A 17,101-nucleotide genomic window follows, 5' to 3' on the forward strand; every position below is an offset into this window, starting at 1 on the left:
CCGCATAATCCATTGATTGTATATCTCTCACAAATTTAAAGCTGTATTGCATAATATTCTTGTGTTGGTTGAGTAGTGTTTTGTTGGTATCATATAGTGGTGAATTCTGGGTACTGCATATCATTGTATATTATTGAAATTTAGGTTGATTCATTTTTGTTTGTATTTTAACCTATTGTATAATAAACCATTTATATTTTTGCATAGACGCTTGTACCCTGTTTTACTGATTGCACAAAATAATCAGGTTCTTGATTGAACTCTTTAAGATGTTTATGTCCATCTAACTGGGTCAATATAGTTTGCATAATTTTTCTTTTGACCCGATAATTTTTTTAAAAATATTTATATAAAGCATTTGCTTTATATACCCGACAGTGTGCTGGTTGGGTCAAAGAAGATTGCCGCTTCTCTTGTGAATTGAGACGTATACCTGGCAGTGCGACCACCTTTTGTATAAAGACTGATTCATTGTGATTTACCTGCATCACACGGAGGTCAGCAAAGCCGATTTGACATCAAGAAACGCAGTGGTGAACTTTTTATTTTTGCTTTCTTTTTATTTCTTTTTATTAAATATTTTTTGAATTTCTTAGATGACAATGTACGTGGGGTTGAGAGAACTGAAAATGTTTTATAGGCACCACAGATATAATTAAGTATAGGAAAATGTATAAATATAGGAATAAGTCAGAGGGCTTACTTGAAGTCTGTATTCTAATGCAAAATCTAAACAACTGCCTCAACTTAGCATTTATCTCCAAGTATAAAAAGACCACCTGATGGGCTACTTAAGACACTTGCTGCAGTGTTCGTGGGCCATGTCTTGGCTATAGCCTAGCTCTCTATGCAATCCTAGAGAACCCCTTTTTAAAGGAGTTTTCCATGAGTTTGATATTAACCTATAGTAAGGATAGATCCTCAATATATCAGTGGGGGTCCGAATACCATACTCCCAATTAACTGTTTGAAGAGGCCATGGCACTTCTTATAGTGTAACAAGCACAGTGCCATGCATTGTATAGTGGATGTGCTTGGTATTGCAGCTTAGACCAAATCACTTGAATGTAAATGAGCTGCGCCTAGGCTACGTGACCGGTACACGTGATGCCAGTGCCATGGCCTTTACAGGAGCTGATTGGCTGGAGTGAGGATAGGTAATTTAAACCAAAATCTTAATAAATAAACTTTAAGCAAAAACTGAATTCCAGAGCAAACCTTTAGAAGGTAATTGCACCCAATATGCCCAAAATGTATGTTATGGACATATTACTCTTATGATTGTGTTGGATGTTTTTATTTGTAAGATATGGAAATCTCTCTCTGTTTTACTTGCAAACATTGATATGTGGTTCGTTTGTATTTTATTCCACTTCTAGGGCAGGTTGATGGGGGAAAACAGTCACGTGAATTGTACGGTGCTTGTGCTTTCAACCAATATGTTTTAGTTTATGATTAATGTGCAAAATATGTAGTACTTGCATACTTGCATGTGTAGTACTATATTTCATTATACTAATGTTTGTGGCTTCAAAATAAGTCATGATGATACTGGATGGTGGTTTTCAACATGGTTATGTGTAGTCGGTGACTTGTGGAAGGGGGAAAGCTTACTGGTTAGAGTCTATAGTGATGAGCCTGCAGGATGATGGAGTTGTGTTGTGGTAACAGCCCCAAATTGCCTAATGAAAAGACTGGTAGGTCCAGTGAAGGGTCATGAGAAGTGTCACTGAAGGGTCCAGTGAAGGGTCATGAGAAGTGCGGGGAGCATCATAGCATGGAGCCAATACAGCCACTACCAGCTGAATTTGAGGAGATGTAACCATCTCAGGGTCCACTAGTTTTTCAAGTGAGTTTGTGGAAGCTGCCACGTGCTGTGTTTGTGGTTATAATGTTGTGTTCAAGATCTGCGTCCTCTACATGTGGAGTGAACTGTAACCATTATGCTTAACACCCACCTGGAAATGAAGCTTGCATCTGATTAATGTGCAAAATATGTAGTACTTGCATACTTGCATGTGTAGTACTATATTTCATTATACTAATGTTTGTGGCTTCAAAATAAGTCATGATGATACTGGATGGTGGTTTTCAACATGGTTATGTGTAGTCGGTGACTTGTGGAAGGGGGAAAGCTTACTGGTTAGAGTCTATAGTGATGAGCCTGCAGGATGATGGAGTTGTGTTGTGGTAACAGCCCCAAATTGCCTAATGAAAAGACTGGTAGGTCCAGTGAAGGGTCATGAGAAGTGTCACTGAAGGGTCCAGTGAAGGGTCATGAGAAGTGCGGGGAGCATCATAGCATGGAGCCAATACAGCCACTACCAGCTGAATTTGAGGAGATGTAACCATCTCAGGGTCCACTAGTTTTTCAAGTGAGTTTGTGGAAGCTGCCACGTGCTGTGTTTGTGGTTATAATGTTGTGTTCAAGATCTGCGTCCTCTACATGTGGAGTGAACTGTAACCATTATGCTTAACACCCACCTGGAAATGAAGCTTGCATCTGATTAAACTGCTTGGGCTACCTGTTTGCTGTCAACATTACACCATACCTCACCAGAACATGTTATTTTGTGGCGCACCCTACTACTCTAGTCCATGCTATACCACTGTTGGGCTCCCTACAAACATAGAGTGCAAGAAAGGATCACGTTCATGAATTCATCCCATAGAACATGGCTCGACAAATCCCAGGCGCCAGGTTGCCATGGCGATCAGGAATTTGGTCCTGGCGCTTGGGTATTTGTCAGCCCGTTTTCAAAGGTGCATGGGGGACGGGTGCGGCGCGCCGGAGGGGGTCCCATTCTGTCCGGAGGCAGCAGGAGTGGAGATGAGCGCTTCCATTGTGGAAGCGCTCATCTCCATATTCATCTGTATTGCCGTCCTCAGGACAGCGATACAGATGAATGGTGCGGAGGAGCAGGGGAGAGGCGTCTCCCTTGCCCATTCCTCTGATAGGCTACAGGCACTAGGCCTGTAGCCTATCAGAGGCCAGTGCAGGCGGTGTGATGACGTCATCGCGCCGCCTGAGCCTACAGTGCGGGACACAGGCCGGAAGAGGCCTGCATCGCATCACTGACAGTAGCAAAATTTATGTATATGAGTTTATTGTTGTTATTATTTATAGTATACTGTGGAAAGAAGGGGGGTGGGGGCCCTATATACTGGCACAATATGGGGGGCGGGCACTATGGAGAAGAGGGGAAGCACTATGGGGCCCTATATACTGGCACAAAATGAGGGGGCACTATGGAGAGGGGAAGCACTATGGGGGCCCTATATACTGTCACAACATGGGGGGCACTATGGAGAAGAGGGGAAGCACTATGGGAGCCCTATATACTGGCACATAATGGGGGCACTATGAGAGCCCTATATACTGGCACATTATGGGGGGCACTATGGAGAAGAGGGGATGGAGAACTATGGGGGCATCTACTGGGGGCCCTATGTACTGGCATGCATTATTGGCGGGCTCTATGGAGAAGTGGGGGGGGGAGCACTATGGGGGCATCTACTGGGGGCTTTATGATGCTGCTCCGCCTGGCTCCTAACTTTTTTAGCTGGCTCCTAGATTCCAAGGAAATTTGTCAAGCCCTGCCATAGAACATCACTGCTCTCTATTCTCCCATTTGATGTATGCTTTGAGATGCAGAGCAAGCACAGTATCCTCGTCTTCAGCACAGAGAGAGCATGTAGAGGACATCTCTCTGTCTCTGTGCATCCCTGCTCTCCCTTGCATTTGGCCGTATATCAGCTGCAGCTAAGCATGTGACTCATCTGAACCACCAATGAAATAAAAAAAAAGAAAAGGCCCATGCAAATATGGTGCTTCTGGGAAATGCAGTGTGCAGTGGTTACACGGAAGGAGAAGAAGGACTTTGCAATCCGTGGAAAGCAGCAAAAACAGCAGACAAAGTGAGATTACTTTAGGGTGGGGAAGTTCATTTCCACAATTCATGGGGGTATTGGGCATTTGGAAAAAGGGACAGATTGTGGAATAACCCCTTTAATTGGCAACACAGTCCCCCAATTCAGTGTACGCCATTCCATTATGCATTAGATCCCATTTGTTCCTTCACTAGAAGTAAGAACTTGTGGAGAAGTGGAGCAGAAATGTGCATTGCTACAGCCAGCATGACAATAGAGAGAATAGGACATGTGGTAACACTGAGTCACACTGGAACTCATTCAAAATGGCCATGCAAACAGAGATCTGATTAAAAACAAACCAGGACCCTGGAGGAGCGCATGAACAGTTCTAGCTTCATACAGAAAAAAATAAAAAATAAACTTCAAACTATGGAATGTGCCATATAGCAGCCACAAGTGTATATTCTAAAAGAGGCTGAGGGGGACTGTCACCATGAGAATTCAGTGTCTCTGCAGCAGGTTATAAAGCAGGAGGAGTTGAGCAGATTAATTCATTATTTACTTGATTGCGAAAATCGGTGATGTAATATATTTGCGATAAAAAAAATTGCGATTAGAATATTCGCGATCAACACTAAGGGGTAGGCAACTTTTCTATTGGTTGCTAGGTATGTTTCTAAGTGCCGATATTCGCAATAAATTCACAAAAAATTTGCAATAAATTAGCAATTAGCATATTCATGAATACGTATATATAGCACTATATTCTAAATATTCGCAAATTCTCGAAGTGGCGATATTCGCAATTAAAATTTGCGATTCCAATATTCACGCTCAACACTATCACTGATAGGGACATCTTCTTGATTCTTCAAGGAGTTGTCCAGAATTTTGATATTGATGGTGTATCCTCAGGATAGGCCATCAGTATGAGATCCATGGTGGCCTGACACTCTGCACCCCTGTGGATCAGCTGTTACCTTGTAGCTCCGTGCTAGAAGTCATCACCGGATGGAGCTGGTAACGCCAACGCCGCTCCCACTGTAGTGAATGAGAGCAGCACTGCGGTTACTAGCTCTGTACACTGCTACAAGGTAACAGCTGATCAGCGGGAGTGCAGGGTGTCAAATCCATGCGATTTGATATTGATGGCCTATCCTGAGAAGACGCCATCAATATCTACATCCTGGACACCCCTTTAAGCACAGAAACCGATTTAAGTTAATAATTTCAAAGTTTTATTGAAAAATGTTTTACTTTTACAATAAAACAATATATCAATCTGCTCAGCCCCTCCTGCTCTATAACATGCTGGCTGTAGATTGCACTGCGTTTCATTATGACAGGCTTCCTTTAAGTGGCTTTTCTGACACATTAAAGGGGTATTCCTCAGGATAGGTCATCAGTATCTGATTGGTGGGGGTCCAACACCCAAGACCCCTGTCGATCATCTGTTTGAGAAGGCAGCGGTGCTCGTAACTGATCCGTGGGGGTCCTAGGTGTCGGACCCCCACCGATCAGACACCAATAACCTAGGTCATCAGTTATAAAATATTGGAAAACACTTTTAATTTTTATGAAAGTTTTATGCCAATTTTGCAATGAACAAGAGTAGAAGGGACTTGCAGTCATTGCTCGTTCCATATTTTTGTTGGGGACCGTGGAAAAGATTCAGGCACTATTTGACCAGTTTTTAAAAAATAAGTCCCACTGTGCTCAAACTCCATAACTTACAATTTGTATATGGTACATACGCCGAAATGCATATTCTAGGAATTTTCTGTTGTATTTTTCAGGTATCCGCCACAAATCCAAGCACAATCAAGCACAAAAACACCGTATATAGAGCTTTCTTTGGATTGCAAACCTAAAATTGGCACAGATTTTCTCTGTAGTGTAAATGTAACTAATGTACTCTATTGCAGATTTTTGATTCCACGCTGAAAACTAATCCTAAAACAAAAGATCTCAGTTCCCCAACCCCAAAGCCAATGGACAATTTAAAGATAACACTGTAAAATGTGAGTATGATATATGGTTTATTATAGAACAGCTTAGTAGTAGGCGAGCCTATGATAAACTTAAAAGGGTGTTCCACAGGATAAGGGATAACTATTAGATCAGTGGGGATCCTACCGCCAAGACCCACACCAATCATGGGAACAGGGCCACCTGCAGGCCCCCTGAAATGAACGGAGAGGCCCGATAGCTGAGGCGTTGATTTCAGGGGGGCTGCAGGGCAGGGGCGTTGTTAGATCAAAACATTCGGGGCTGGAGCCCCGGATGTTTTGTCCAGTGCCCCAAATGTTATGCTGGATTGCTGGTAGCATTTTTGGGGCTATTCCAGGGATCTTTTATATTGATTGGACCTGGGCAACCCCACAGATCATCCCCCACCCCCCTTGTACTTGTTCCGCTACTTATCTGCTGTGCCGGCATGAGTTCAGTCACTTCGGTGGCATCGGTGCTCAAACCCGTCCTGCAGCGCATAATCCCGCAAGACCTGCTGAGGGAGGTCACGGGTCTCGCGGGATCACGCGCAGCAGGACGGGATTGAACAAGTACAAGGGGGGTGGGGGATGATCTGTGGGGTTGCCCAGACGGCTAGGCCCTTCACAGTAGTTATTAACCCCTTTCAGCAGTCCCCCATTCACTGAAGGCGGGACTGCTGAAAGGGGTTAATAACTACTGTGAAGGCGGGACTGCTGAAAGGGGTTAATAACTACTGTGAAGGGGGGACTGCTGAAAGGGGTTAATAACTACTGTGAAGAGGGGGACTGCTGAAAGGGGTTAATAACTACTGTGAAGGTCGGACTGCTGAAAGGCGTTAAAGTACAAGGGGGGTCGGGGGATGATCTGCGGGGTTTCCCAGATGGCTAGGCCCTTCACAATAGTTATTAACCCCTTTGAGTAGTCCCCAATTCACTGAAGGGGGGACTGCTGAAAGGGGTTAATAACTACTGTCAAGGGGGGACAGCTAAAAGGGGTTAATAACTACTGTGAAGGCCCCCCCCCGATGGGGGCATGGCTTCATTAAGTCGGGTGTGGCTTCACGGGGGGGTGCTACAGTGGGCTTGTGCCTCGAATGTTTTCAGACCCTAGCAACGCCCCTGCTGCAGGGGTACGGGGCCCCTGTTCTCATGATCAGGGGGGGCACCAGTAGGGCCCCCACAGATTTAATAACTTTAAAAACTGGAATACCCCTTTAATTTCCTTTGGATAGGTCATCGGTATCTGACCACTGGGGGTCTGACACCTGGGACCCCCAACGAGCAGCTGTTTGAGAAGCCACCGGCACTCGCAGAAGGGCTGCGGCCTTCTCGCAGTTTAGCCTAGCTCATGCGACTTCACGTTTATCAGTCACATGGCCTAGGTGCAGCTCAGCCCCATTGAAATGAAGGGGCTCAGCTGTAATACTAAGCACTGCTGCTGTACGATGTTTGACGCTGTGCTCGGTAAGCTAATAGAAAGCTGTGGCACTACTACAAAATAGGAATTTTTGGTGATTTAATTTGGGTGAATTTCTCAAAATGATGTTAGCAATTTTTTACGATCAGAATACAGGAAAGATTAAGAAAGAGGATCAAAGGACCCAAGACGGTATGCATGTATACACACCAACAAGCATTTCCTACAAAAACTGTTCATTTTTTGGACTATTAAAAAAAAAAAATACTACAGTGCACTGTTTTATTAAAAAGGTAGTTTATTTACCTCCAACTGCCATGCGTTTACCCGTGGTCCTATACAACATGTCATTTTGGTGTTAAATAGCTTGATTTGAGTTGCATACAGTCCTAGGAGTCCCCAGAATGTCATCCACAGAGTAAGGCCTCATGCACACGACTTTTTTAAAGGTCCGCAAAAACGATGTCCGTAGGTCCGTGATCCGTGAGTCTTCCTTGATTTTTGGAGGATCCACGGACATGAAAAAAAAAGTTGTTTTGGTGTCCGCCTGGCCGTGCGGAGCCAAACGGATCCGTCCTGAATTACAATGCAAGTCAATGGGGACGGATCCATTTGACGTTGACACAATATGGTGCAATTGCAAACGGATCCATCCCCATTGACTTTCAATGTAAAGTCAGGAGTCCCTTTTATACCATCGGATCTGAGTTTTCTCCAATCCGATGGTATATTTTAACTTGAAGCGTCCCCATCACCATGGGAACGCCTCTATGTTAGAATATACCATCGGATTTGAGTTACATCGTGAAAACTCATATCCGACAGTATATTCTAACACAGAGGCGTTCCCATGGTGACGGGGACGCTTCTAGTTAGAATATACTACGAACTGTGTACATGACTGCCCCCTGCTGCCTGGCAGTACCTGATCTTTTACAAGGGGCCGTGATCAGCACAATTAACCCCTCAGGTGCCGCACCTGAAGGGGTTAATTGTGCATATCATATCCCCCTGTAAGAGATCAGGGTTTGCCAGGCAGCAGGGGGCAGACCCTCCTCCCTCCCCAGTTTGAATATCATTGGTGGCCAGTGCGGCCCCCCCTCCCTCCCTCTATTGTATTTATATCATTGGTGGCACAGTGTGCGCCCCCCTCCCTCCCTTGTATTTATATCATTGGTGGCCAGTGTGCAGCCCCCCTCCCTCCCTCATTGGTGGCACAGTGTGCGCTCCCCCTGCCCCCCTCCCTCCCTTGTATTTATATCATTGGTGGCCAGTTTGTGGCCCTTACCCTCCCTCCCTCCCTCTATTGTATTTATATCATTGGTGGCAAAGTGTGCGGCCTCTCCCCTCCCCCCCCGCTGGGGCTCCAATCGGTAACCATGGCAACCAGGACGCTACTGCAGTCCTGGTTGCCGCCATGCTGCTGCGCTGTCTGTGTCCGGCCGGGAGCTCCTCCTACTGGTAAGTGACAGGTCTGTGCGGCGCATTGCTTAATGATCTGTCACTTACCAGTAGGAGGAGCTCCCGGCCGGTTACAGACACCACAGCAGGTAAGTATGATGCTTCTAATATTGCTAAGTAACCATGGCAACCAGGACTGCAGTAGCGTCCTGGTTGCCATGGTTACCGATCGGAGCCCCAGCGATTAAACTGGGACTCCGATCGGAACTCTCCGCTGCCACCAATGATCGGAGGGGAAAGGGGAGGCCGCACACTGGCCACCAATGATATAAATACAATAAAGGGGGGGAGGGGGGGACGGGGGGGGGACGCACACTGGCCACCAATGATATAAATACAATAGAGGGAGGGAGGGCGGGCTGGGGGGAGGGGCCGCACTGGCTACCAATGAAATTGAAACTGGGGAGGGAGGGGGGGTCTGCCCCCTGCGGCCTTGCAGCCCCGGATCTCTTACAGGGGGCTATGATACGCACAATTAACCCCTTCAGGTGCAGCACCTGAGGGGTTAATTGTATGGATCACAGCCCCCTGTAAGAGATCGGGTGCTGCCAGGCAGCAGGGGGCAGTCATGTACACAGTTCGTAGTATATTCTAACTAGAAGCGTCCCCATCACTATGGGAACGCCTCTGTGTTAGAATATACTGTCGGATCAGCTCTGAAAAAGCTTTTATGCAGACGGATCTTCGGATCCGTCTGTATGAAAGTAACCTACGGCCACGGATCACGGACACGGATGCCAATCTTGTGTGCATCCGTGTTTTTTCACGGACCCATTGACTTGAATGGGTCCGTGAACCGTTGTTCGTCAAAAAAATAGGACAGGTCATATTTTTTTGACGGACAGGATACACGGATCACGGAGGCGGATGACAAACGGTGCATTTTCCGAGTTTTCAACTGACCCATTGAAAGTCAATGGATCCGCAGAAAATCACGGAAAACGGAACAACGGCCACGGGTGCACACAACGGTCGTGTGCATGAGGCCTAAGGCTACATGCACATGACCGTATGTGTTTTGCGGTCCGCAAATTGCGGATCCACCAAAAAAACGTATGACGTTCCGTATGGCATCCATTTTTTTGGGGGGGCGGATCCGTTTTTTTTGCGGATCCATTGTAATAATGCCTATCCTTGTCCGCAAACTAGAAAAAAATAGGACATGCACTATTTTTTGGGCGGAGCAACGGAACGGACATACTGATGCGGACAGCACATGGTGTGCTGTCTTCGTTTTTTGCGGACCCATTGAAATGAATGGGTCCGCATCCTATCCGCAAAAAAAAACGGATCGGATACGGAAACAAAATACGGTTGTGTGCATGAGGCCTAAGGGTACTTCCATACTTGCGCTTTTTCTTTTCCGGCATAGAGTTCTGTCCTAGGGGCTCTATAACGGAAAAGAACTGATCAGTTTTATCCCTATGCATTCTGAATGGAGAGTAAGGCTACTTTCACACTTGCGGCAGGACGGATCCAACAGGCTGTTCACCATGTCGGATCTGTCCTGCGGCTATTTCGCCGTGCCGCCGCTCCGTCCCCATTGACTATAATGGGGACGGGGCGGAGCTCCGGCGCAGCACGGCGGTGCACGGCGAAAGGCCGCCGGACTAAAATTACTGCATGTCAGGCTTTTTAGTCTGGCGGCTTTCGCCGTGCACCGCCGTGCTGCGCCGGAGCTCCGCCCCGTCCCCATTATAGTCAGAGGGGACGGAGCGGCACGGCGAAATAGCCGCAGGACGGATCCGACATGGTGAACAGCCTGTCGGATCCGTCCTGCCGCAAGTGTGAAAGTAGCCTTATCTGTTCAGGAGGCATCAGGATGTCTTCAGTTCAGTCTTTTTGACTGATCAGGACAGAGAAAAAATACACAGCATGCTACGGTTTTATCTCCAACCAAAAAAACTAAAGAAAACTGCATTTTCTTCCATAGGAATGTGTTAGTGTAATGTAAAATACCGGAATGCCGGATCCGTCCTTCAGGTCTGCGCATGCACAGAACAAAAAAAAGGTGAGAAAAATAAATGCCGGATCCGTTTTTCGGGATGACACCGGAAAGACAGATCCGGTATTGCAATGCATTTTTCAGACTGATCAGGATCCTGAATAGTCTTACAAATGCCATCAGTTGGCATACGTTTTGACAGAACTGCTTGCCGGATCACTCTGCCGCAAGTGTGAAAGTAGCCTAACTGGAGCACTTTCGATTTAGGTCAAAAATGATTTAAACCCAAATCAAATCACTCGACTGAATCTAATTTCCAGATATTCGACCATCACTAGTTCTGATATATGAGATGGAGGCATCAATTGCAGGGCTGTATGGAAATTAGATTTGCCTCTGGGCTACTCTTTCTGCGGGTGCTGCCCTACAATGTCAGCTGCCATGCACTCTCGTGCTCCTGTGACGGTCGGACAAGTCATCTTATACAATGTGATTGAAATGCGAACGCTCTCATGTTCATTTTGGCTTATCCATGTTACGTCACTATTTGAATGTGGACCGCAGGTTGTACGTGTTGACAGGCGAAGCAGTAAGCAATTTTATTACCCTGTGGGAACATGCCTGTCATTTACACAAAAGCCTAGATATACTGTAAAAAATGACTTCTACATAGGGATATACAGCAGCGTCAACTCACATACCTTAAATATATGCTGTGGGTCTTCCTGAATGGAGGTGCTGGAGTCAGAGTTCAGGATGACCCCATCATAGGGGCCACAGTCCTTCTCCCCTGGGGGATGGAACATTCTCCTGATAGATTTCCTCATATTTCTTCTGCAGTTGAGCCCTCTTGGTTATTTTCTTCTTCCTAGAGATAAAAGAGTCAGAGTCACCACAGATATTATAGCAGGACTGTGCAGCAGCCAGTTCTGGAGGTGTCTGTACCAGTGAGACCAAGAATATAATTACATTCCCCGCTGTGTTCTCAACTTGACCTCCGACGCCTCACGAGACCTATGGGGGAAATATAATGGTCCAGTGTTGTGTACTGGGATGAGAAGTGTTCAATGCATGCTGTCCTAGATAATGTAAGTAAATGCTGCAGCACAGAAACTCCCTCACCAAGTCCCGCCTCGACATCGGAAGTCAATCTCAGGAGCGAGTCCTGACAGGCTATGTGTGAGACTTGTGCACAGTGCTCAGAAGATCCGTGCTGGGATCGCCACGCCATGTGCAGACCCCTAGCTCACAGGCTGCAGTGACCAGGAAAGGCTGTTCTTTATGGTTCTCTACTGGGAGCCCTGAAAGAGTCAGGAAAGCCCCACTCTACTATCTGCTGCCGTTTGCAGTGTGTAACTTTTTTAACCCATGAAGGATATGAATGTACAGTCAGTAACGTTCAGCTTGTGCTACTCGAGGCTCTATCTGTCTCCTGACAACAATTATAGCTTATAGCGCTTTTAACACTTGCGTTTTTCTTTTCCGGCATTGAGTTCTGTCCTAGGGGCTCTATACTGGAAGAGAACTGATCAGTTTTATCCTAATGCATTCTGAATAGAGAGCAATCCGTTCAGGATGCATCAGTTCAGTCTTTTTGACTGATCAGGATGGAGACAATACCGCAGCATGCTACGGTTTTATCTCCGGCCCAAAAAAATGAATACATTATTTTTTTTACATAGGAATGTATTAGTGCCGGATCCGGCATTCAAAATACAGAAAAAAATATTGGAAAAATATCGAAACAGATCCATTTGTCCGTATGACAAACGGACAGACGTATCCGTTCTTGCAATGCATTTGTAAGGGTACTTTCACGCTAGCGGCAGGACGGATCCGACAGGCTGTTCACCCTGTCGGATCCGTCCAGCCGCTATTCCTTCATGCCGCCGGACTGCCGCTCCGTCCCCATTGACTTTAATGGGAACGGGGGCGGAGCTCCGGCGCAGCACAGCTAAAGGTCGCCGAACTAAAAGTACTGCAAGTCCGACTTTTTAGTCCAGCAGCCTCTCTCCGAGCAATGCCGTGCTGCGCGGAGCTCCGCTCCGTCCCCATTATAGTCAATGGGGACGGAGCAGTGGAATGGTGAAATAGCAGCAGGACGGATCCGACAGGGTGAACAGCCTGTCGGAACTGTCCTGCCGCTAGTGTGAAAGTACCCTAAGACGGATCAGGCTCCTGATCAGTCTTACAATGCAATCAGTTGGCATACGTTTTGCCAGATGCGGCAGGCATGCGAAAGTAGTCTTACTCTGGCAGGCTGTTCCGGCAAGGAACAGCCTGCCGGATCTCTCTGCATTCTGGCATTGCCGGAAGCTACCACATTGCCATCCAGCTCAATTCACTATGATGGGGACCGGCGGAGATCTGGCTGAAACATCAAAAACATGGCGAGTATCGGACGGACGAATAAACAGTGCAGTGGTCCTCATCTGGCCAAGACTCGTCATGTTGGCCGGTTTGCAGCTGGATCTCCGCTGGTCCCCACTATAGTGAATGGCAGCGGGTGTCAGGTAGCGTTCAGCAATGCTGGATCTAGACATCTCTGGCAGCCTGCTCCCTGCTGGAACCGTCAGGTGAAGGCTGGCGGTTACATGGAGGCCAGGTGGAGGCTGTCCCTGGTGGAGGATGCAGGAGTGTAGCCTCTTCATGATGGGAAATTGTTCTGGGAAACACACAGTGAGGTGCCCCAGAGGAACACTGCAAAGGGTTCATTAGTGGTAAAAGGATCAATTAAGTTTACTATTATAGCACTTATTTCTTTTTGCACTGTGTATACCTAACAGCAATGTATGGGCAATATATGGTTAACTAACTGGCAGAACTGATTAGGTTACTAGGGTGAAGTACCTAGTCCGCCTCCCTGCTGAGTTAGTACGTGCTAACGGAAAGAAGCTATAGGCTTCTGTGAGCAGACATAGGTCTGACAGCAGAGCCAGGTTGAGTGACAAACTGCAGCCCATAGACAGGTACAAGCTGGGCAGACCTAATGAACTAGAGGTGGTCTTGAGGAGTGTTCTAATAGAACTGTGTATGTGGGTAGCTGCAGTAGTGAATCATTGCCATGTAAAACCAGAGGCAGGGCACCCATGAATAAGGATAGAAGTCACCGCGGAGTTAAACCATGTATTAGGCTAGTTTCACACTAGCGCTTAACATCTCCAGCAGCTGTTCCTCCCGAAAGCTGCCTGAAGGCCCGCGGATCCCATTAACTATAATGAGGACTGGCAGAGATCCAGCCGCAACATGGTAAATATGTCGAGAATCAGCCAGACTAAAACCACATGTAAAGCTGCACTTAATAGGCCTTGGGGTAGGTGACCGGTTCTTGTTAAACATATGTGTCTAACTGCGGTTCCTTGGACCCAAAATAGGAAAATATTCTCGGGGTCCAACCCCCATATCATCAATAAATCCTAATAGGTTTTACCCTAACAGGAAGTGAGTGGCTCTAAAGGCAGCTCCAGGTTTTTATTTTTCTCCTGGACCTTTGGGGCCCGCCGGAGGATCCTTTGGTACTCTGGTTGGCCAGTCTGATGCATGTGCCCTATTGCAAGGGGAGTTCTGTTCTGCAACTAACTTGACTGTGCCATATTTTCCTTCTGGGCGACACAATATATCCCTGCAAAAAGTAAATCCTTCAGTGTAACTTACTTTCACACTTGCGTTTTTGCTAAATCGGGTAGGGCTCAGCAAAAACGCTTCCGTTACTGATAATACAACCATCTGCCTCCATTATGAACGGATCTGGTTGTATTATCTTTAACATAGCAAGGACGGATCCGTCATGAACTCCATTGAAAGTCAATGGGGGATGGATCAATTTTCTATTGTGTCGTCATGCTCCGCATTCCATGATGGAAAGAAAACCGCAGCATGCTGCAGTTTGCTCTCCGGTATGGGAACGCAACCAAACCGAATACTTTTTGGAGCATTCTGTTCTGTTCAGTTACATTTTGTCCCCATTAACAATGAATGGGGACAAAACAGAACTTTTTTTTTTCCCCGAACATAGAAACACTAGTGTGAAAGTAGCCTTAAACACTGACAACCATTCTTCAGTAGAACCATCAGCAGAAGAAGGTAGACCACTACATATTCACATTTCTACACTCATCGGTACAAAGTATTTCAGTCTTGTAAGGTAACAGCCATTTTCATACATGCAAATAAATTAGCTCATACACTGTCCAGGTGTATATCTGAAAGACCGTGTGTAATCCTTGGGTTAATCAATAACTATATCTTAGTACTATAAATCCTCTGAGGAAGCAAGGAAGACTATTTGCTCATTGTTATTGCTAATAGGCTTACAGCGAAAGGGTAGCCAGTCTGTAACCAATTATGTATGATGCTAGCAAGGATTATCTAGATGATCTTGGTATAATTATTACTGATATCCTTTGCCTAGCCAGTAACATCCGTGCGCCCTTCATCAGTGAATGTTTAAAAAACAAATAATGAATTACTTGAAGTTTTCCCATTCCAGCAATAGTAGGCAATGTATTGTTTCTTCTCCAGTGGCTTGTATGACATCTCAACTGACTTACGCTGGGTTCACACCTGAGCATACTCTGTCTGCGCGATTTTATTGGGCGTTTACATACGCGGCTCCGCACATTGTTGCGCATTCCCGGAAGTCTATGTGCAGGAAAGCGCGACATTATGCCCCAAAGAAGCTCCTGTACTTCTTGGGGCATAGGGCGTTTTACAGCGTGTTCGTACGCGCTGTAAAACGCTCAGGTGAGAACCATGCCCATAGGGAATCATTGGTTCTTGCCCGTTGAGCGTTTTACAGCGCGTAGGAACGCGCTGTAAAACGCTCAGGTGTGAACCCAGCCTTAAGGTGCATTTACACATGCCGAGGAGAAGCAGATTGTGGGGAAGGAAGCGTTCCTTCCCGTCAGTTGGCAGCTCGTTAAGAGGAGGTGAAGACCTGCATTTACATGCAGCGATCATCTCTACAGTATAAGGTCGAGGCATCAATTTTGCTCATCCTCATACATCTGCATCCCTTCTGGGCAGCAGATCGCTGTTTAGACCGCACACACGAAAATTTAGGTGCCTGCACGAATGACAGGATCACCCGATGAATGAGCATTTCGCTTCTTCATTAGGTGATCTGCTGTACCTTCAGACGGGCAGATTGTCGGGAATGAGCATTTGCAGGAACGTTTGTTCCCGATAGTCTGCCCAATAATCCACATTTGACATTAAAGTCATATTGTCGAATTTTAATAATGGGATGACTTTCCATATATGCTCTAGGAGTAATAGCATAGTTTAATCATTTTGCTTGGTTTTTTCTACATTGATCTATACATCAGATTCAAGCCAAATTTTATAACATTTTAATTTGTATCTGAATCAGAGAGAGAAAGGGAATTAATAAAAAAAATTAAGTTAGACTAGAGAGAAAAAATACAAGTCGTAGAAGACCTCAGAGTTTCATCCACAAATTTTCAGGCCAATTTGAGAATTTTCAAATTGAGTAGAATCGATTGGGCACATATCGAATTGGTCACCTGATTTGGCCAAATCGCACCCGAATGGAATTTTTAAAAATTTGCTAATGACTACTGCTTACAAAAATCATCTCTCCTTCTTCTCTCTTTGAAGTGAAGAGAAGTACGCTACACCTTAAGTGGAGCGTGTGGACTGCTGGGGGCGCACGAGACAACCAAACAAGGACCGTGTTTTAATTTCGGCAGTATTCCATTTATTTATAAGACAACGCGTTTTGGGGTAAAGTCCCCTTTATCAAGTCTGAGCCGGGAAGGTTAGGAGAGTGTCACGGCCGTGACACTCTCCTAACCTTCCCGGCTCAGACTTGATAAAGGGGACTTTACCCCGAAACGCGTTGTCTTATAAATAAATGGAATACTGCCGAAATTAAAACACGGTCCTTGTTTGGTTGTCTCGTGCGCCCCCAGCAGTCCACACGCTCCACTTAAGGTGTAGCGTACTTCTCTTCATTTCCATTACCCTAGTGGCAGGGTGGCCCCTGCCCAAGGTGTTAGGACGGATCTTGGCTGCACCAACCATCCCTTATCTATACTTGATCTCCATTGCAGTTGCATCCAATTGATGCAATCGCAGTAGGTGAGCAAACCATTTCTTTCATTAGAAATTTGTTTGTTTGAATTTACTTACCCTATGAGCGCCTTCTCTATCCCATTGGCCATCATTTGCTCTCTCTTTGAAGGACCTAGCATGTCCATGTGTTAAATGAACACTGAGTAATACTTTATTTGCCCAGTAGTGGCACTATAGAGCAATTTAACAGTTGTTGTCAGTAGGTTCCCTTAAAGGGGTTTTGTCACTTCAGCAAGTGACATTTATCATGTAAAGAAAGTTAAGGGGGTTGTCTCAACTCATCAAGTTATATTTATTATGTGCATGACATTGATATAA

At 45.9% G+C, this 17,101-nt stretch overlaps 1 protein-coding gene across 2 annotated transcripts in view; it reads right to left on the reverse strand.

The window, feature by feature from the left end:
- TRPA1 (transient receptor potential cation channel subfamily A member 1) overlaps positions 1-11,787 on the reverse strand; it is a 166,998-nt gene extending 155,211 nt beyond the window's left edge. For both annotated transcript variants that reach the window (XM_044295075.1, XM_044295074.1), the window contains exons 1-2: positions 11,657-11,787; positions 11,389-11,555 (exon numbers count right to left, since the gene is read on the reverse strand). In XM_044295075.1, coding sequence (XP_044151010.1) covers positions 11,389-11,514 — 126 coding nt within the window. In that variant the 5' untranslated portion in view covers positions 11,515-11,555; positions 11,657-11,787. The remainder of the gene's footprint in view (positions 1-11,388; positions 11,556-11,656) is intronic.
- Between the last annotated feature and the right edge of the window lie 5,314 nt (positions 11,788-17,101).

This window comes from Bufo gargarizans, chromosome 5 (genome assembly GCF_014858855.1).
Source record: "Bufo gargarizans isolate SCDJY-AF-19 chromosome 5, ASM1485885v1, whole genome shotgun sequence".
Taxonomy (NCBI): Eukaryota; Metazoa; Chordata; class Amphibia; order Anura; family Bufonidae; genus Bufo; species Bufo gargarizans.